Source organism: Oncorhynchus mykiss, chromosome 18 (genome assembly GCF_057628025.1).
Source record: "Oncorhynchus mykiss isolate SJ-2025 chromosome 18, ASM5762802v1, whole genome shotgun sequence".
Lineage (NCBI taxonomy): Eukaryota > Metazoa > Chordata > Actinopteri > Salmoniformes > Salmonidae > Oncorhynchus > Oncorhynchus mykiss.
In genome coordinates, this window is record NC_143039.1 from 47800596 (window position 1) to 47822337 (window position 21742).

A 21742-nucleotide genomic window follows, 5' to 3' on the forward strand; every position below is an offset into this window, starting at 1 on the left:
AGGTAGACGGATGGATAGTTGGAGAAAATGAGAGAGGGAAATACAAGACATGAAGCAATACGGCGAGCTGCACATGGAGGAGTTGTGCGAGTCTGACTGATACACAGAGTAAGGTGACGGGAGAGAGGTGGTGATGAAGGGAGCGAATGAAAAGAGCGATATGAAAGACGGGTGAAAGGATGAGGAAAGAAATGAGAGCGATATGAAAGATGAGAGTGGACTGAGGGGTTGAGTGGCTATTCATCATGCACTGAATAGATGGGTAAATATTTGAGGAATGAAAAGGCTTCTCTCCCCCTCTCCTTCTTGCTCTCTCTCAGATGGAAAGGTATAGGATAAACAAACCAAGCTGTTTTTGTTCAAACTAATCCTCAAATTCCCTAGAGGCTGATATTGATTTTCAACAAACAAATGCAAAGGCATCCCCACAAATTAAAAACATTTTTTTAAAGGCATTCCCACAAAAGTTAATAAAGGGCATTCACACATACTGTAGAAATGGTTCTGTTCGGTACAAGAGTAAATCCAATGAGACAAACACACACACACACACACACACACACACACGCAATCATCCAGCCACACACACGCAATCATCCAGCCACACACACGCAATCATCCAGCCACACACGCAATCATCCAGCCACACACACACACACGCAATCATCCAGCCACACACACACACGCAATCATCCAGCCACACACACACACGCAATCATCCAGCCACACACACACACGCAATCATCCAGCCACACATACGCACGCAATCATCCAGCCACACACACGCACGCAATCATCCAGCCACACACACGCACGCAATCATCCAGCCACACACACGCACGCAATCATCCAGCCACACACACACGCGAGCAATCATCCAGCCACACACACACGCGAGCAATCATCCAGCCACACACACACGCAAGCAATCATCCAGCCACACACACACGCAAGCAATCATCCAGCCACACACACACGCAAGCAATCATCTAGCCACACACACGCAAGCAATCATCCAGCCACACACACACGCAAGCAATCATCCAGCCACACACACACGCACGCAATCATCCAGCCACACACACACGCACGCAATCATCCAGCCACACACACACGCACGCAATCATCCAGCCACACACACGCAATCAACCAGCCACACACACGCAATCAGCCAGCCACACACACGCAATCATCCAGCCAAACACACACACACGCAATCATCCAGCCACACACGCACGCAATCATATCCAGCCACACACGCACGCAATCATCCAGCCACACACGCACGCAATCATCCAGCCACACACACGCACACAATCATCCAGCCACACACGCGAGCAATCATCCAGCCACACACGCACACAATCCATCCACACACGCACGCAATCATCTATCCACACACGCACGCAATCATCCAGCCACACGCACGCAATCATCCAGCCACACACACACACGCAATCATCCAGCCACACACACACACGCACGCAATCATCCAGCCACACACACACGCACCCAATCATCCAGCCACACACACACGCACCCAATCATCCAACCACACACACACACACACGCACCCAATCATCCATCCACACACGCACGCAATCATCCATCCACACACACACGCACGCAATCATCCAGCCACACACACACGCAATCATCCAGCCACACACACACGCAATCATCCAGCCACACACACACGCAATCATCCAGCCACACACACGCAATCATCCAGCCACACACACGCAATCATCCAGCCACACACACGCAATCATCCAGCCACACACGCGCAATCATCCAGCCACACACGCGCAATCAACCAGCCACACACGCGCAATCATCCAGCCACACACGCAATCATCCAGCCACACACGCACACACGCAAGCAATCATCCAGCCACACGCACACACGCAAGCAATCATCCAGCCACACACGCACACAATCATCCAGCCACACACGCACACACGCAAGCAATCATCCAGCCACGCACGCACGCAAGCAATCATCCAGCCACACACGCACGCACGCAATAATCCAGCCACACACACGCAATCATCCAGCCACACACGCAAGCAATCATCCAGCCACACACGCACACACGCAAGCAATCATCCAGCCACACACGCACACACGCAAGCAATCATCCAGCCACACACGCACACACGCAAGCAATCATCCAGCCACACACGCAAGCAATCATCCAGCCACACACGCACGCAAGCAAGCAATCATCCAGCCACACACGCACGCAAGCAATCATCCAGCCACACACACACGCACGCAATCATCCAGCCACACACACACGCACGCAATCATCCAGCCACACACGCACGCAATCATCCAGCCACACACGCACGCAATCATCCAGCCACACACACAATCATCCAGCCACACACACACGCACCCAATCATCCAGCCACACAGGCAAACCCATCTACACACAGATCTACGCACACATCAATCACCCATCCCACTCCACACACACTCCCACCATTCATCTCATCTTTGATTCCCTCTGCAAAGATGATGATTAGAAGAAAACACAACCCCGGGATATCAGCCCAGAACGTACAGAAGTGCGTCATTTTTCCCTCTCTTTCTTCTCTTTGGTTAGGATCTGGAGGAAGTAGCGCAACTCTAGCTAGAGTGGGAGCTGCCTGTTGGGAATCGTGCTGGCGGGGGAAAGCGCTGGTTTAAACATGGAAGGATCTGCAGAATGCCGGGAGCCACGCACATAACACACAATCACGCGCACACCCTCCACTTCGCATTAAAATCATTTCCGTTTCGCAGGTCTATTCTTAGGCGCTAGAAACCCACTTCCTCCTTCCCAACACGCATAAAGCAGCAGTAGAATGCTGGAGAACCAGAGGCCCTGTTGAATAGCTCTCCTAAGAACGAGCCATCAATCTTCTCCATTACCCTTCTTAGAACGCCAATTAACCGTGGCTGGATCTAAGTGGAGGGAATAGAGCGCTATGCTACTAAGCGGTAGGTAGCCTACCGGCTACAGCGTAGGGCCAGTAACCAGTGCCTCTGGGGTGTCATACTAAACTCTGTCGATAACAAAAATATCTTGGTGAATAAATAATTCTAGCTAATTGGGGGACAGAATATATTGTAACGACCCTGGATTTATAAGCGCGGATATCGACTCTGCCGCACGAGCATGCTTTTACCGCACAGTGGATTGCGCGCCGGATCTCGTGCTAGAAGGTTGAGGGTTTGAGACCTGCTCCCTGCCTGTTTCATTACAATACGTTGAACGGTACACTAAAGACCGTGTTCTGGATGGGGGAGAAAGCATCATGGCTGTGGATTTAAAGGGGAACTCCGTAGCTCAAACAATAACTAAGCAGGCACCCCACCACTGTTTTGGTAAACAGCTGGAGGGATGGGGTTGGATAAATATAACCACTTGTTTACAAATACACAAGCTTATAAGCTTTATATACACACAAAGCTTCAAATGATTGGACAGGTGTATAAAAATTGAGCATACAACCATGCAAATCTCCATAGACAAACATTGGCAGAGGAATGGCCTTACTCAACGTGGCACCGTCATAGGATGCCACCTTTCCAACAAGTCAGTTCCTCCACTTTTTGGACAAATCTTGGTTTGGCGGATGCCAGGAGAACGCTACCTGCCCGAATGCATAGTGCCAACTGTAGTTTGGTGGAGGAGGAATAACGATCTGGGGCTGTTTTTCATGGTTCGGGCTAGACCCCTTTGTTCCAGTAAAGCTAAATCTTAACGCTACAGCATACAATGACATTCTAGGTGATTCTGTGCTTCCAACTTTGTGGCAACAGTTTGGGGAAGGCCCTTTTTTCCTGTTTCAGCATGACAATGCCCCCGTTGCACAAAGCGAGATCCTTTCAGAAATGCTTTGTCGAGATTGGTGTGGAAGAACTTGACTGGCCTGCACCGAACCCTGACCTCAACCCCATCAAACACCTTTGGGATGAATTGGAGCACCGACTGTGAGCCAGGCCTAATCGTCCAACATCAGTGCCCGACCTCACTAATGCTCGTGGCTGAATGGAAGCAAGTCCCTGCAGCAAATGTTCCAACATCTAGTGTAAAACCTTCCCAGAAGAGTGGAGGCTCTTATAACAATAAATGGGGGACCAACTTCATATTATTGCCCATGATTTTGAATTGAGATGTTCAACGAGCAGGTGTCCACATACTTTTGCTCATGTAGTGTATTTCGGATTACGACAGTTGAACTAAGCTCGCGAGGCATGTATAAGTTATATTCTTCAAGAATCACTGGGTATACATATATCATTCATTTAATAAGTAAAAAATGGATGCAGCAATCACAGATTGACCGTTTAAAATATATAATTTCAATTTGACATTAAAGATCTTCTTGATGGGGGAGAAAAGTATATAAAATGATAGTGGATTTAAAAGGCCTCTAGACAGTATGGCTGAGAGCAGTGGGGCAGGACTGAGCACGCCTATCACTTCGCAGCCTACATAAAAAGGGTTCGAGAACTGGTGAACTCTGACCATCATTTCGCAGGGAACGACGGGGACCTGAGAAGCGATGGTGCAGTGGTGTGTTTCAGAGGTGTCAGTCTTATCTTCACAAGCCAGAGAGAGAAGAGAAAGAGAGAGCAGCCGTCTGGTATCGCTCCCTCTGCTTTAGTCACCGCTGTGCAGAGAGCCAAACCGAAGATGACATGTCCGGTCTCCAAGTGCTCCAACCTCCTCTCCTTGGCTCAGTGTCACTTCCCTGGTTCAACATTCTGAACCTTGTCATTGTAGTTAGCGAGCCGGCGCTATCCATTACCCACGGTCCTGGGATCAGTTCGGATTGGCAACTTTAACCCGCTTAACATCACATACCAACTGGTGACCACTTTACTGGGTGGTAGGTAGATGCTGATTCTAGATCAGCTGGAAACGTGTTGAATCCTGTTGCTGCCGTAGCCTTCTCAAAAGCTGCTGTAGCGAGGTGCGCTTGCCGAGTTCTCCCTCGTGCGCACACGTACGACGACGGGACACCCGCGAGTGTGAAACAGGCACAGCTGACGAAGTCACAAGGCTTTTCTTAAGAAACGTGCGTTCTAATAAATAACAGTGAGTGACATGTGATCTTCACACATTACTGTAGGTTTTCCCTGGCAGCTGCTGCACATCGACTCGGTATTGGCACTCTCTGTATGGGGCGGCAGCGTAGCCTAGTGGTTAGAGCGTTGGACTAGTAACCGGAAGGTTGCAAGCTCAAATCCCCGAGCTGGCAAGGCAGTTAGCTGTTCCTAGGCTGTCATTGAAAATAAGAATTTGTTCTTATTAACTGACTTGCCTAGTTAAATAAAGGTAAAATAAAAATAAGTGGTTAAGAGTGTTGGGCGAGTAAACGAAAGGTTGGAAAAGGACTCCTAAATAAGCATTGTACCGTTAGTACCTGTTGTTTACAAAGCATGCGACAAATAACATTGGACTTGAACTCGCAGGTGCTGTGACAACTGACGGCAAAACTGTTCACACAGAGACAAATGTGAGTTTCTGACGAGAAACAGAGAGAACAATTCAGGAGGTGGTGAACTGGACAGGATTTTCTCCCTGGCTGACTATCTGTCCATCTCACTGAGAGACTGGCCTGGAGAAAAGACGCTGTAGGCCATTTATCTGTCAATCTGTGTCAATCCACTCAGCCCGAGTGGCGCGGGAAAGGTGAGAGAGGGGTGTCAGGTCCCAGGGTGGCTCAATGGAAGACCCCCCTGCAGCTGTCCACAGTTCTGCCGGTCTATTAATACTGGACAGCAAGAGCCATTAGTGGCCTTGTCAATATACTGTGGGCAGGGCAAGCAGCCGGCGGGCCCGAACATAGTAGGCAATCAGGCGTTTCTGATAGCCTTGCTCGGACACCCTCTGGTTAAGATCACAAGCCCCAAGGTAAATAACGAGCTACTAGGTCATGTGGGCGAGACACTTATTGACGAGTTGAGCATTCCAGTGCAATTTTATGGGCTACCTAGTACAAACAATGACATTCCACAAATAACAGTTTCGACTTTTATTATCTCTCATTTAAAAAATAAAAAACATGTAAATGATAGTTTGGCATGGAATTTTGACATGCCTGGGAATGCAGACCTGCCCGTCTTCCATTCATACGTGGGGATAAAGGAACGCTTTAAATAAAGAAAAACGATATGCATAGATGGCGGCCGACAAAATACATAATTCACATTCTCTCACACATTGGTCTCGTGAGGAAAAATAGGTCCAACAGTCACTGTTAAAAGAAAAAAAAACGGGGAACTAATAGAATAATATGCACCAAAATAAATAAATAAATAAATAAATAAATAAATGGAGTGTCAGCTAATGACATGATTTCGCATCGAAGCAGAAAAACGACATCCCATTACTATGACATGTGGGTCTACTTCAGTCGTTAATGTGCCCTGCTACATTATTTAACATTCTGCCTGTATGCCCCGCCAGAAACAATTGGTATCCTTCCACTTTGACAACCAAAGGACTGTAGATTGTCTGAGGTACACTAATCGTTTGTTTCTTGCCACAATCCCACCTTCCAAAGCCATTACTAAGATTTACATGCCAGCAGACTTGAGGTAGATTGACTTTTGTAAAATATGACTCTAAAAACAAAATCTTTAAAATAAATTTAAAAAAGTAATTTTTTTCAGTAGCGTTCCCTGAACTAAAACTAAGCCATTTGTGTCACAATCACCTGCATTAGGTCAACAAGGATAAAAGGCCCGAATGAAGAGGGATTGACAGAGTGCTGCAAAGAGGCGTAGTCAAGGCAACAGACGAGGACCTAAAGTGGACTCAGGAGGACCATAAATGTCTCGACTGCAGTCAAGAATTTTGCGGGGCAATGTAGTACCACAGGTTTGGGCTGAATAAGCCACCTTATTTTAAGTCCATACATTTTTTTTTTGGGGGGGGGGGATCTGCAGTCAACAAACATCATCCAGCCCACATGTTGTAAACAACACACTCAGCGAACCACGAATGCATCTATTTTAAGATACTGACAACAACGAGCAGTATTCTTTGCATGGCGGTTACGCTCCGCTAATCACGTCGCATTGTTTCCCCATCAATAACCCTATCGTTTCTCTAGCACTTTGGGTAACTGCACTTGTCTCGATAGGATGGTTGTCGAAGCATGTGATAAAATGTAACCGAACAGACCGTCCTGTGTGTGTGTGTAAACAACGAGAATCATTTCATTCCTGTAATAAAGCTACACCTAATAACCGCAAGGGCCGAAGCAAAAAACATTGTCCATGTGACATACGCAATCAAATCCGCAGACGGATCGCTAGGCTGGCTGAACGTCACACATAACGGACTCAAAAATCATATTTAGAAATCCATCATACTTTAATAAAACACCAGAATACAAAAATAAATTTTGACAGGACGAACCGGAACGAAAGGTTCCAAATGAAAAACCACCCACACACACAGTCAGACGGTGATACAGAAGACATTGTTATTCTAGCAGCTTGTAGTGAGGAGACACAAACATCTTGGAATATAGGAACATTTTAATATTATTCATATTCTCCAGGTCACCGTCCTGTCAATATTGTACACAACAACAACAACAACAAAAAAAACACTGTAGAATTTACCAGAAAAGATGAATATCTTGTTATACCAGCAGCTGGGCAGGACAGATGCACTAACGTAACCACATCAATTAGTAATGCATGTTGCAAGTATGTTGGATTTATTTATACTTTGTACACAAGGGACACGGGGAATAATGCATGTGGCGAAACTGTGAATTTAAGGCTTTGTTTGGTGGTCTTGAGATTAGAGTCGGACAAGAATTGTAGGATGTCGTGACCCATTTATGCTTTTTAAAACCACCACCACCACCACCACCCTTACACAGGGCTGGTAATTGCATGCCAGAGACATTGCTTTTTATTCTGACATGGTCCTTAGAAGCTGGAGCACCACTTCCCACAGAGTGAAATTGGTGCTTGTTTACTTACTAAAAAAACAGGGGAATGGCGAATCAAAGGTTTTAAGACTCTGTAGAGAAAGACGTTGCCTCTCTGTTCATCTTAATAACAAGATGGAGAGTGATGGAGTCACAGGAGCCCAACGAGGAACAATCTTGCCCCCCCCCCCGCTAATGGGAGGCATCGAACTCAAAGTGTGTGGCGGGTCAGGGAAATATAGTGTGTGTGTGAGAGAATTCTATGGGTGAAACAGATCTGCATGGGTGTGTGATTATATGCTCTCTTGTGGGAGTTGATCTGTGGAAGGGAGCGAGAGAGTGTTTGCGTTGGAAAAGATGGTCAGAGCAGATTGGAGAGCAAGGCCCTCGATAATATACACCTCTACATACCAGCAGGCTACAAGATACATGCCTTGACGCACATGTAATTAAATTAAGGTCATTTGTAGTCATTGGTTATTTTCCAACCATCTCCCATGATAGTAGTCTGTGACGTTTACCATTACCCACACTGCACTTATAAATAACATCTCTTAAGGGAGTATTGAAGATACACCTACTTCATTAAATGGATATCTTACATCAAGATATACACAACCAACACCTCACATAAGAACACTTATTTTTCTTAATTTGAAAAAAAAAAAAAAAAAAGGGTACCCATTCGCATAAAACATCATAAGGAAAAGAGTTCATTTGAACACAATGGTGATGATCTGATAATGTGATAGGAATCTGTGATTAGAGGTCGACCGATTAATCGGCACGGCCGATTTCGAGTTTCCATAACAATCGGTAAATCGGCCTTTTTTGGACGCTGATTATGGACGATTACATTGCAATCCACGAGGAGACTGCGTGGCAGGCTGACCACCTGTTACGCGAGTGCAGCGTCAAAAGGACCTTGTGGCTGCAAGGAGTCAAGGTAAGTTGCTAGCTAGCATTAAAAACTTATCTTCACATAATCACTAGTTAACTACACATGGTTGATGATATTACTAGGTTAACGAGCTTGTCCTGCGTTGCATATAATCAATGCGGTGTCTTAATTTATTATCGAATCACAGCCTACTTTAATTTCGCCAAACGGGTGATGATTTAACAAAAGCGCATTTGCGAAAAATGTACCTAGCCATAAATAAACATCAATGCCTTTCTTAAAATCAATACACAGAAGTATATATTTTTTAAACCTGCATATTTAGTTAAAAGAAATTCATGTTAGCAGACAATATTAACTAGGGAAATTGTGTCAGTTCTTTGCGTTCAGTGCAAGCAGAGTCAGGGTATATGCAACAGTTTGGGCCGCCTGGCTCGTGTGAAGACCATTTCTTCCTAACAAAGACCGTAATTCATTTGCCAGAATTGCATTATTTAAACCAAATTGAACATGTTTCATTATTTATTTGAGACTAAATGGATTCTATTGATGTATTATTATATTAAGTAAAAAGTGTTCATTCAGTATTGTTGTAATTGTCATTATTACACACACACACACACACACATATATATTTATTTTTAATTATAATTTTTTTTAAATCAATAAAATAAATTTAAATTTAAAAAAAGTTTTTTAATTTAAAAATAAGAAATCAGTATTGGCTTTTTTTTTGGTCCTCCAATAATTTGGTATCGCCGTTGAAAAATCATAATCAGTCGACCTCTATCTGTGATAAGAAAAAGCAAAGGAGGGGGAATGGGTCACAATATTTACAGAGCAACGGCCCGGACGCCAATACCCAATCAAGTTTCCATCTGGCCGGGGTGGCACAGGAGACCACTCCAAAGGCCCTTTGAGCCAGCCCGGCTTCATCCCGGCTCCGCCAGTGTAATATTCATGTCCACGCGGGTCCCCGTGCTAAGCAGTTTCCTATCACGGTCCTCCAACCCCTTCATCAGTGAGGTTACTGTGCATGAAATGACTGATGAATGACTCAGAGATAGGCTTAGCCATCCATATGTATGACATTATGCAAAACTCCTCCTGCATAACATTGGGCTATTGCGCGATGAATCAGCATGTGGGATATACACAACTCAAATCTGTACAATCACGCTACATACACCCTTGCACAATACACACACACACACACACACACTAGGCCACTACGTTAAAGTGAACTGCGGCAATCTGACAGTGGAACATACTGCGGGTGGGGTTAGCCCCTTAACCTCGTTCCAAGTCTGGCAGCGATTCAAATTCGGTCAACTCAGAACTCGAAAAACACATATGCCAGCCAGGCTTAGAACTAATGGGCCTCGCACATGGTCAGAAATATCCCCACACACAGTCACAGGCGTATTTTGTGTGTTTACTGCCCCCCCTTAGAAGGCCCGGCAGAGATTTGCCCATTAACATACAGCAAAAAAACTACTCGACTCAGCATTTCGCCCTGCTAAAATAATGATAATACTGTATTTTGAAGTAGATTAATCGATCGTTGACGGTCGACCTCATAACACTTCATAACTCCTACTGTGTTCGGGAGTGAAGCTTCGCAATTTCAGCCGTATGTGCGGCTTGTCTTATTATTAATGCTTGGGCTTATCTGCATTAAAAAAAAAAAATCTCAAAAGCGCTCAATACCAGCCAGAAATCAGCCTCTCTCGCTTTATACCTCTACATAAGATAATGCGCAACACTTTTATGCTTCTTCTACTCCTGAATTAAACATGTGGGCTAGGAACAGTTTGTTCTGGTATAAAAAAAATAAAAAACGAGGGAAATATTCCGCCTCCGGTCCCTCGAGCATCAGCGGCGAAACATTTCTTTACCATTAAATAGACGGCGCGTTTATTGACTTGCCGGGGAAATGGAGTCCGCTTCCTTTTTGTTTTTTAATTGGTCAAACTGACAGGCAGAGCAAGAGGTTCAGTTAGAGCTGGGTGTGCATGTTCGATCTGTCTTATGCTATCGCTAGGCAGACTAGACGTGGCTCCGATCATTACAGGAGCTGGCTGGTCCCTCAGCGTGGAAGGTCAGTACAGCCTGGCACTGGGCCCAATACCCTGGGATGGTGCCAGCTGACCCCGCTGCCCTTCGCTCCAGCAGTGACGTTCCACCAACATGAACCGCCAACAGACAGTTGGAAAAACAAACAGATCTGGTCGCACTATTTCTCTCATCCAAACCCCAGCTCCAGCTCGGTCTACCACGTCGCTGGCCTCCCATATGTAAAAGAAAATAATGAAGAGAGAAAAAAAAGAAAGAAGGAAATGGAAGTAGGAAACTCTACCTAAGTCATTATATATGAGTCATTAACACCAAATGTGGTTTCAACAAGGCCTGAAGGCCCAAACATCTTGATAATACAAAATACAATTTTTACGTAACACTGTGCTATGGAACGCCTGTGATGATGCACACGAAGACAACAAGTTACAGCTCGGTTCCTCGTCCTCCGCACGGCGGTCCGCTGGAGGACGTCTTCAAGCAGTAGCCGTGGTTATAGAACGAGTGTGACCGTCTAGGAATGCGTCTAAAAGTTGTACCATGAAGGCGACATTGAACGGTACGTGTCCTTAACGAGAAAAAGTCTTTAGTGTTTGCAGTCCTGTGGATTAGTGGGCTACTAAACGCAGTCACATGGTCACTCTTCACGTTTCACTTGCTAAGATGAAATGGAGCAGTAAGCAGCATTGAAGATGAGTTACATTGTTACAATTTATTTTGGTAGACTGACTGACTTATCGAGATGCCGAGTCATTGACCAGCGCACTCAAGTCATCATTCCGCTTGTTCCTCAGTTACAGTTCAGTTTCAACACCTTCTTTTGTTTCCGTAGTTATTTTTTTGTGTAAAATTACCATAAGCGTAGCATGTCTATTTAGTATGCAGGGGGATGGGTGGTTGTTGGTGGACTCTCCACCCTGTCCTCAGCTCTCCCTCCTGGACCCTGTTGGTTGACCGCCCCTCTCTAGACGTAGATGGCAGTCCGGGAGATGACCGACCCATCCCGCTGTGACTCCATGTCGTCGTCGAGGTACATGCTGACCCCTCCCATCTCTTCGTTGTGCCGGTGGATGTGATAGGCTGGAACCATGCCCACGCTAAAGCTGTCGTAGCGCTCCTCTTCCTCCTCCAGGCTGTCGTCGAGGGCGTCAAATTTCCTGCGCTCCGCCTCGTCCATCTCGCTGCTCAGCAGGATGTCGTGGGCGGTGGGAGTGGAGCCTGGCGGGCCGTGGAAGTCGTTGACATTCTCCGCCAGCGCTCCGGGGTCACTCTCGCGGTACGTATAGATGGGCCCGTTGATGTTGGCCCCCGTGCCTTCGTTCTTGTTGCCAGCTCCGCCGAAGAGGCGGGCTTTGTTCCCGTAGGCGCCAGGCTCTCCGTTGCCGGGGTAACCGCGCCGTTGCCGGCGACTGCGGGTCACCAGCACAGCAATCAGCGAGCTGACCAGCAGTAGGGCCAGCAGGCTGCCGATGATAGCCCCCGCCACCACGCCCGCGTTGGACGGGTCCACTATGGCCTCTGAAAAGGGGGGAGGAGAGGAGCAAAAGGTAGAGGGAGAGACAAAAAAAAATGGGGGGAGGAAAGAGGGGGTTGGTCGGTTTTTAAATGGGCCTCTTTCCATAGGAGTAGTGTTGTTGTTCTGGTGCTCTCCTGGTGAGATGCGGTCAGTGAGGTGGTGTCTCGATTAGTGTTGTAGCGATTTGACTGGGATTGATTCCTCCCCTTTAGTTGCAGTTTTTGAAGCCCCCCGTTGCCCATTTCTACGGTCCTAGTACGGTTGGTGTGAGCCAAGTTTGAGCCGGTCCACTCTTGTTTCGGTAGAGAAACAAAAATGAGGAACACATTTTGTGACCCACGATGTGATGAATCCCTGGTCTGAGACTTTGACCGAGGCGTACATCGGGCACAACAACGCAGAGACGAGAGACAGGGAAAGAGACAGGAAAAGGGAAGTGAAAGGGGACTATCGAAGTGGAAATGACTAGCACACTGTGGTCATGCATGATGGAACTGAAAAATGGAACACGTCGACATACTACTCTGCCGCCCCCCCCCTTGCACCTAATCGGTCAGTTAGTTTAACCCCGGGCTATGAGCGCTCCCCCACTGTAAACCAGAAACCAGTGTAAACGAAGCAACTCAACTCAGAGTCACACGAGGCTATAAGAGGCAAAAACCCACCTGCAGTTTGATCCATTCCAAAAACCAGACCCCATACAGGGCAGCTTGGAATGCACTGCCAAGACAGAGGGCTAGGGAGATGCAAGGCCCTGATGTCCATATCTAAATCTGGGTATAGGGAGGTGAAAACATCAAAGCCACAGCACATGGAGAAACAGGACAGGGGTAGTTGGGAGTCGGGACTAAATTAACCAGAAAGGGGTAATTAATGTCAAAAATGATCACAGCGAGCTTATATCACCGCCTATATTACTGTCACTCATAGAGATTAGGGGGAAGGTGCACAACAGCCAACCTGAACCATATTTTCCTGTTTCAGCGAATCACAATTTAGCGAACAGGAAAAAGGCAGGGGAAATAAAATGGACCTGGAATGGATGTTGAAAATAATGAGGAGTACGATTTCAGGTTCTTGCTGTACAGTACAGGTAAAGCACCCATATGTATAGAACTGTAAATATCCAATAATGTTTATAAGGTTGACGCACTCAAGGCACTTAACGTGTCGAGAGGGAATGTACAGAGTTGGGCTGCCAGTGCTGTACAGTGTGAACTCTATCAATTGGGGTAAGAGCACCTTCTCAACCTCTGCATGCACGTTCACCTCAAATATTCCGCCCCGTCTCCCCCTCCCCTGAAAAGCTCCAGTGTTTCCATGACAATCTCAATCATTTCAATTTCAAGTAGTCTAGTCTGAAGCGACCGAGGCGTTTCTTCAAATCACCCCAATTCCCTCCCTCTCTTTCCGTGTTGGAAGCAGACAAAAACGAGCACACACACTTTTTTTTTTTACTCCTCAGTTTTCCTCAGTTCTCTACAGCCCATTTAATCCCCCTCTCTCTCCGGAGACGTGGAAGTTTCTAAACAATTTATTTCGGAGAACGCCGGGCAGATGTGCTTAAACTAACACACAGAGCTCTCACACACACACACAGAATTTAATTGCGGTGCTCTTTCTTCCCCCTAGAGGTGAGAAACGCTAGGAGGCATCCCCCCACCTCACCCCGGTGACATCCCCACCCTTAAGTCAATCTGCTTCCTCATCCACCGACGCCTTCTTCCCAGCTGCAGTCTCCACGCAGCAGTAACATCGTATTCACACAGACGGCAAGCACTCTTAAGTGGCCTTGCTGGCTGCTGTGAGGATGTGTCGACAGCACACAACAAGGCGGGGGTGGACTAGCGTAGCGCCGAGGGCGCCCCTCCCAGTCTGACACGCCACCACAACAACGTAAGCTAGGAGTTAATGAAAAGAAACGACTGCATTGCATGATCGTAAAATAAAAATACATCCTGGAAAGCAGATGGGTGAATCTGGATCGGGTATTGATTTTCCAGTGTTGGTGTCTGGCGGTACGTGGCTAGATGTAAACACACCGCATTTCATAGCTGCAAAGGATAAGCATCTTGTTAACGGCTATACTCTGCATACTGGATAATATAAACGTTGAGAGGTCCATCAACAAATATTATTTGGTTACCGTCTAAACACATCTGATGGTTTAGCTTACGGCACATCATTTAGACGCCAATGTTACAGTACACGAGGCACACAATTTACACATTTGTTAGCACCTGTTTGTCTTAAGACTCAATAAATTCATAACATGAATTTCTATTCTTAGATAAAGGACTCGGATTCTCAATCAGTTCTGCAACTACTGTACCAAGACTGCATTATACACAGGCATGCATTTCGAGACCAATTCTAAGTTGGACAAATCCTGCTGCGATGATTGAATCCAGGACCTTGGCTGTTGATAGAGCTCAACAAACCGACACACGGTGAATAACAATGCTGCAATCGGCCTCAAAATGAGTTATTCTGTGTTTCCATGAGTCATTCACGAGGGGAAGCTGAAGGGACAGAGAACAGGAAAGAGCGAGAGAAAATGAAGTGTGTGTGGTTCCAGCTTCATTCTTCCAGTACAGAGTGAGGAGGCCCAAAAGCTAGGGTCGAGGGGGGGGGGGGGGGGGGAGCAATCCCAGTACTCATCCTGAAGGATTTAGGGCATTGGGTCTTGCGTTGACTACCCATTGATTCATGATGGGGGATTATTGAGACAGATAGTCATCTGATAAGATGACTGGCTAATTGAAAAAAGGTAGCTTCATGACCCTGGAGGATTACAGAGCTATGCTCCTGCCTGAGGTTATGCAGATAGTGCAGCCTGTTTCTGCTGGGCCAGGCCAGGGGGCAGTTGCATTTACAAGCCTGGGGGGGAAAAAATGAGGAAAATGACAAAGCACAAAATGGCAGGGTGTGAGCGGTTAATGCAACGGCAAAGCGTTCGGGCTTTTAGACTTTATCATTCAAATTGAAATGCAGCCGCTCGCAGGCAAGGCAATCATTGCCCTCTGCTTGGGTCTGTTAGACGTCTGGCAGTGGAATGACAAATCAGGCATATCATTCTGTCGCTCGTTGACGTCAAACGGCTGAGGCAGAGCGGGATTGGAATTGGAGGGGGGGGGGTCTCTCCTGAGAAAGTCTGGCTGCTACCTCAGGTAGGGTTGGTGGAGAACCTGACCACCAGAGTAAAATTTAAAATGTGGCCCAAGTTCAGTGAAGGAAGCACAAGGTGGTTGCTGACATTTGAATGAAAGACAAAGTCTTCCTGACTAGTAAGTCATGAACCACCAATTTCCATCAGAAATATTTAGGAGATATACGGTGCATTCAGACCCCTCCACATTTTGATACATTTACAGCCTTATTCTAAAAGTGGATTAAATTAAATGTTTTTTTCATCATCAATCTACACAGAATAACCCCATAATGACAAACAGCTTTTTTATAAATGTTGGCAAATTTATAAGTAAATAAAAAACAGAAATACCTTTTTTACATAAGTATTCAGACCCTTTGCTATGAGACTCAAAATTGAGCTCAGGTGCTTCCTGTTTTCATTGATCATCCTTGAGATGTTTCTACAATTTGATTGGAGTCCACCTGAGGTAAATTCAATTGATTGGACATGATTTGAAAAGGCACACACCTGTCTATAAGGTCCCACAGTTGACGATGCATGTCAAAGCAAAAACCAAGCCATGAGGTCAAAGGAATTGTCCGTAGAGCTCCGAGACAGGATTGTGTCGAGGCACAGATCTGGGGAAGGGTACCACAAACTTTCTGCAGCATTGAAGGTTCCCAAGGACACCGTGTCCTCCATCATTCTTAAATGGAAGAAGTTTGGAATCACCAAGACTCTTCCTAGAGCTTGCTGCCCGGCTAAACTGAGCAAATCAGGGAGAAGAGCTTTGGTCAGGGAGGTGACTATGAACTCGATGGTCTCTGACAGAGTTCCTCTGTGGAGATGGGAGAACCTTCCAGACAACCACCTCTGTAGCACTCTACCAATTAGGCCTTTATGGTAGAGTGGCCAGACAGGAAGCCACTCCTCAGTAAAAGGCACATGACAGCCCGCTTGGAATTTACAAAAGGCACCTAAAGGACAATGACCATGAGAAACAAGTTTCTCTGGTCTGATGATACCAAGATTGAACTCTTAGGCCTGAATGAATTCCTCCCGTCTGGAGGAAACCTGACACCATCCCTACGAAGAATGGGAGAAACTCCCCAAATACAGGGTTTAAATGGACCAACCTTAGACATCAGCATTCCACCAGACTGGGTTAGCATGCAGAGCTTAAAGGGATAGTATGACATTTTGGCAACTAAGCCTTTTTTCTACTTACTCAGTCATATGAACTTAATGAGCATGTTCTGGTAGACTTCCAGTTATTGCGCTAATGCTAATTAGAGACATAAAAATGGCATCCATGAGTTCATCTGACTCTGGGTAGGTAGAAAAAAGGCTTAGTTGCCAAAATGGCATACTATCCCTTTAAGCTCTGCATGCTAACCCAATCGGGTGGTGCTAATGTCCAAGGTTTGTCAATTTTGCTAGTTCTTTGGGCTTAGTTCTTTGTAACACGCCTCTTCAGGCTACAGGCAAGGTTACTGGGTCACATTGGACTAGCACTGCAAACTACCTCCAGTACATCTAGTATCATTGGAGGCAAATGGGCAGATGTTCATGGTAGATATTCTCTAACTTGTTTATTTGTACCTTCCCGCCAGGCTCTCCATTGGGCAGGCTTAGCCTCTTTCTGAGCACCACGGGACAGTCTCTGATAAACCACCATGGCCAGGTGCCTGCCTCTCTCCTTATCTCCCTCACAGAGATGAAACCTCACGGTCTGGCAGTTCTCACTACAACCCCCTTAACATGGCCTGAGGTGGGAAACAAACATCTGATAAATGGAGGAGGATTAAAATCGGCTCAATGGAGACGGATTAATCAAGATGTGACAATCAATTAAAGGAAGAACTTCCAGTGGCCTGCAGCCATTCCAGCCCTGAGGACAAAACCAGAACTAAGGTTACAATACTAGCACCGGGTTTATGTCAGCAGCCATTCAGTGCCAGCATTTCTCTCTAAGCTAGATTAGTTGATTATTCTTTCCCTGTGGAGGAAAGTCTGTGTAAGCCCAGAGGATGGCTTGCCTGAGGCAGTAGAGGAAGTCATGTGTGTGTGTGTACGCGCTGGTCCCTTCAGAAGTGTTCCAGTGCACAGTAAAAATGGACAGAGCCAGCTGGACAGCCCACAAAGGGAGGGGGGGGGTCAAGGGAGACAAGGGGTCGCGAACCCCCGCCAGGCCTTTGAAAGTCTAGCAGGAGTCATCTAAGAGTTCTATGGAATGTTCTGTTATTGTTTTTCCCCCTCTCTGCCGCTCTCTCTACGAGGACAGATCCAGCTGGCACCTCGTCGACACTAACACGCCATCTCTGGCACGTGCCCGCTGAGCAAGTGTCGAGCGAGAGACCGGCGCATTTTCCTCTCCTGTCAGCAGAACTCAGTTCTGTATTTTACTCAGAGGTCGTGGGTCACATGACCGAGCACTCCTCTAAAACGTAAAGGAGAAACGTCATCTTCTACTTTGTGCTCGGCACCTCCGCCAACCCTTGCTACAATCACAACCTCAAAAGGGGTGTTACGAAAGCCACCCCCAGACAAATAGAGCTTGGCGCTTTCATCTGAAGTTAAAGGGAACAGAGAGTGCTTTTAAAATGGTTTCAGGAGTGAAAATTAAGGGAGCCGATTGCGTTTGTGCTACAATTGGTTTCATTTAGAAGAAGAAGAAAAAAAATGTCTGGCACCATCGCTTGGGATGAAACTGGAGGTTGGACCAGATTCTCTCAAGTACTTGCAAAGACGTGGTGCTGGTGGGAGTGGCAGCCAGCCCTAATACAGTGGTCACAAGGCAACGCTGCTAGCCAGAGCTCACTTCTTCCCCACCCCCACACGTTTCAGTGCCTACAAAGCACCTTGGAGAACAAAGGGAGACAATTCAAAATCTCTGAAAGGATTCCCACGGATTCTAAATGTAGGTTTCACAGCGTCTTTGGTGAGAACAAGTGCTAACTGCACTGGCTCCACTGATCCAAAAGGCAGCACCCGTTTTGACCAGGCAGAATCCAAATGTGACAAAGCACAACTGACATCTTGCAAACCATAACTGACGCCCAAGTCGAGGCTAGCCAATGTAAGGCTGTTTTTGTGTTCATTGGATCAATGTGTGAAAGCAAGAGAGGAGAAACCGCAGCATATATGAATACAGGAGAAATCTGTTGAAAGTGCATGCAGAGGAAGAGCGGACTCTTATTTTGAAGGGAGGGGGGGGGGGGGGGGGGGGGGGGGAAGAGATCCAGACCTACACTAAGGATGTTAGTGGGGAGAAAAGAAAACCCGGCAAACTGGCTCACACCAACTGATTTCCCGCATGAATAGAAGAACCCTTCCAAGAACCCCTAAAAGCCAAACCTTCACCCCTTTTAACCTGCCCAGCAGACGACAGAGTTAGCTGTGAGAGAGCGTTGGTCTCTCTGACAGTGTAAATGATGGAAAAGACCCCTGTGTAGCTCTGATCCCTGTGTGTGTGTGTGTGTGTGTGTGTGTGTGTGTGTGTGTGTGTGTGTGTGTGTGTGTGTGTGTGTGTGTGTGTGTGTGTGCGTCCACAAAATGTCCGCACCTGTGTTCGCTCGTGAGCTGGAATGTGTGCATCAGTGTGTGTTCATAAGACTAAGTAAGAGTACGCAGGCGGCGGTCACGTGCTCAGTGGGCTTGACTCACCGATGACCACCGTGGTGACCTGGTGCTTGCTCACTCCCAGCCGGTTCTTCACCTCGCAGACAAAGGTGGTGTTCACAGCCTCGTCCACCTTCCGCACGATCAGCTTGTTGTCGGCGATCTGTACCGTGTCAGGCATCCGACCAGACATGCTGTGTGTGTGTGTGTGTGTGTGGGGGGGGGGGGGGGGGGGGGGGGGAGCATGGGGTGAGAGAAGGAGGACAGAGATTAACGACTTGGAAGAAGCACAGCCTGGTGACGAGTTCCTAGCTGGTCCCATATTCAAGACCTCAACTGGAGGAGCAGGCTGTAACAGTCCAACCGCCGTCTGTCTATCACCGCCAGACGAAATTAAGACCATGTGGATAATCAACAAGAGAAAAACAAATTAAATATGTTTTTCTTTTCCATATAACCGATGCAGAGATACTTGTGTCCCCCATTAAGAGATGAAGGCAAGCTGCTGGGACCCAGAGGACGGGCAATATTGGTGCTCGAGCAGATCAGATTGGAATTGCTAATTGATTGTTTTTGGATGACTGACTCCCTTCTGTTGTCTGGGATAGATCGGGGAGACGCTGTCTACAATCGTTCTCCATCTCAGGGTAAATAAAGACCAAAACGGGTAGGGATATTCCTAAAGTCTGGGATAGTCATGAGATGGGTAATCACTGAGTCAGGGACTGCAATGGGAGGGATACTCCAAATGCCTGGGACTGTCATGGATACCCCAATCCAAATGCCTGGGACTGTCATGGATACCCCAATCCAAAAGCCTGGGACTGTCATGGATACTCCAATCCAAAAGCCTGGGACTGTCATGGATACTCCAATCCAAAAGCCTGGGACTGTCATGGATACTCCAATCCAAAAGCCTGGGACTGTCATGGATACTCCAATCCAAAAGCCTGGGACTGCAATTGGGGGGACGGGGGTGGGACGGGGGGGGGGGTACTCCAAAGATCAGGGGCCAGCTATGGGAAGATTAACTCACGCTGTCCAAGTGACGTTGGCGGGGGCAGGGTTGCCCGTGGCCTGGCAGGTCAGGACAGCGTCGGTCCGGCCAATGTACCAGTTGTTATCATAGCCCACTATGGACACAGTCGGGGGATCTGAGAAAGAAGGGGAAAGGAACAGAGAGAGTAGAGAGAGAGAGAGAGAGAGAGAGAGGAGAGGTGTTACTGTGAATTGGAGCAACCAAGTGAACACTGATTGCCTACTGGGGTGCAGGAGTGGGAGAAGCTTCAACACAGAGGTTTTCACAGCGAGACTTGTCCTACAAAGCATCACTGAAACTGAAACCTACCGCTGGAGGATTGCAGAGATATGACTGGGGACCGATGAGTCACGCCAGGTAAAAACAAACACAGGGAAGTACCAAAATGCTTCAGAAATGGAGGTGGTGAACCACGCTTGTGCGATGAGTAACCCAACCTTGTCTGAGACCTGAGACCTAATGCAAATATTCTGTGCTCCCCCCCCCCCGCCCACTTGGTTGAATAAGACGGTTATTCAAACATTTTTTATTTGAGTAACGCCGAGGGTTAACAATCTTGTGGTCTGGGTTCGAAACACTTACACTCGACAGACAGCTTCATGGGGAAGGTCTGCGGCTTGTCCTGAGTGCGCTGGCTGATCATGCAGGTGACCTCCTTGCCGTTGTCCTCAGGCGTGGGCACCAGTAGGTACACGCTCCTCACCGTCACCGTGCCGTCCAGACCTTTTTTGGAGGTGGTGTTATCGGTGCCACCGACTTCTCCCATCCACTTGATGCTGGCTGCTGGCTTGCCGTCAGCCGCCTCACACTGGGCCACGACCACTGGTTTGCCGCTTGTGCTGGCTTGGACGACAACGGGGGATGCAGAATTCTTGGGTTTCGCTGAAAGAGAGACGGTAAGCGAATGCATGAGTGAGTTTTTTGTTGTGCATATACAGGAAGTGTGGTCCCTCCTAGAGTCTAATAAAAAGACAACAGTGCAAGAGAAAGGCAGCAGAGATTCAGCTGGCGAGGGGGGAAAGTTGAGGCCATCGTTGCGGCGGCTTAACATGGTGGCCGCTTCGGAGCGGATGCGTTTCGTGACACCGCATTCGTTTGAGGACACCATTAGTCATCGCACCGGAGCCCTCTCTTCGCCGAGAGCAATTAGGGCGCAGACTGAAAGAAAACAAAAACACCAGCTGCTCACCAAGTATGACCAGATTGGTGGTGCCTTGCTCATTGCCGCTGGGGTAAGTGGCGTACTCGCAGGTGTAACGCCCGGCGTCGGCCATCTTGAGGCTGCTGATGGTAATGGAGGGGTTTGTCAAGGTGCCTTGGATGAAGCGGACACGCCCGTTGAAGGGCGATTCGGGGAAGCTCTCGCCGTATATGGGGTGAAAGACGGCAATGTTGTCCCTCTGGCCCTCCGTGGGCTCCCATATCCACGACACCTGCGTCCAAGAATGATAAGGAATTAAGAGGGTTGCAGGATGGCAGGCTATGCACATACAGTCTATTCAC

At 47.3% G+C, this 21742-nt stretch overlaps 1 protein-coding gene across 2 annotated transcripts in view; it reads right to left on the reverse strand.

Annotated features, from left to right (window-relative positions):
- pvrl2l (PVR cell adhesion molecule related 2 like) overlaps nt 1-21742 on the reverse strand; it is an 83180-nt gene that overhangs the window by 29964 nt on the left and 31474 nt on the right. The window contains exons 3-7 of one of the 2 annotated variants that reach the window (XM_036952771.2): nt 21429-21672; nt 20822-21121; nt 20237-20354; nt 19246-19394; nt 7532-12448 (exon numbers count right to left, since the gene is read on the reverse strand). In XM_036952771.2, coding sequence (XP_036808666.1) covers nt 11895-12448; nt 19246-19394; nt 20237-20354; nt 20822-21121; nt 21429-21672 — 1365 coding nt within the window. In that variant the 3' untranslated portion in view covers nt 7532-11894. Of the gene's footprint in view, nt 1-7531; nt 12449-19245; nt 19395-20236; nt 20355-20821; nt 21122-21428; nt 21673-21742 lie in introns of those variants that run through there. The other variant, XM_036952772.2, reaches the window with a different exon arrangement.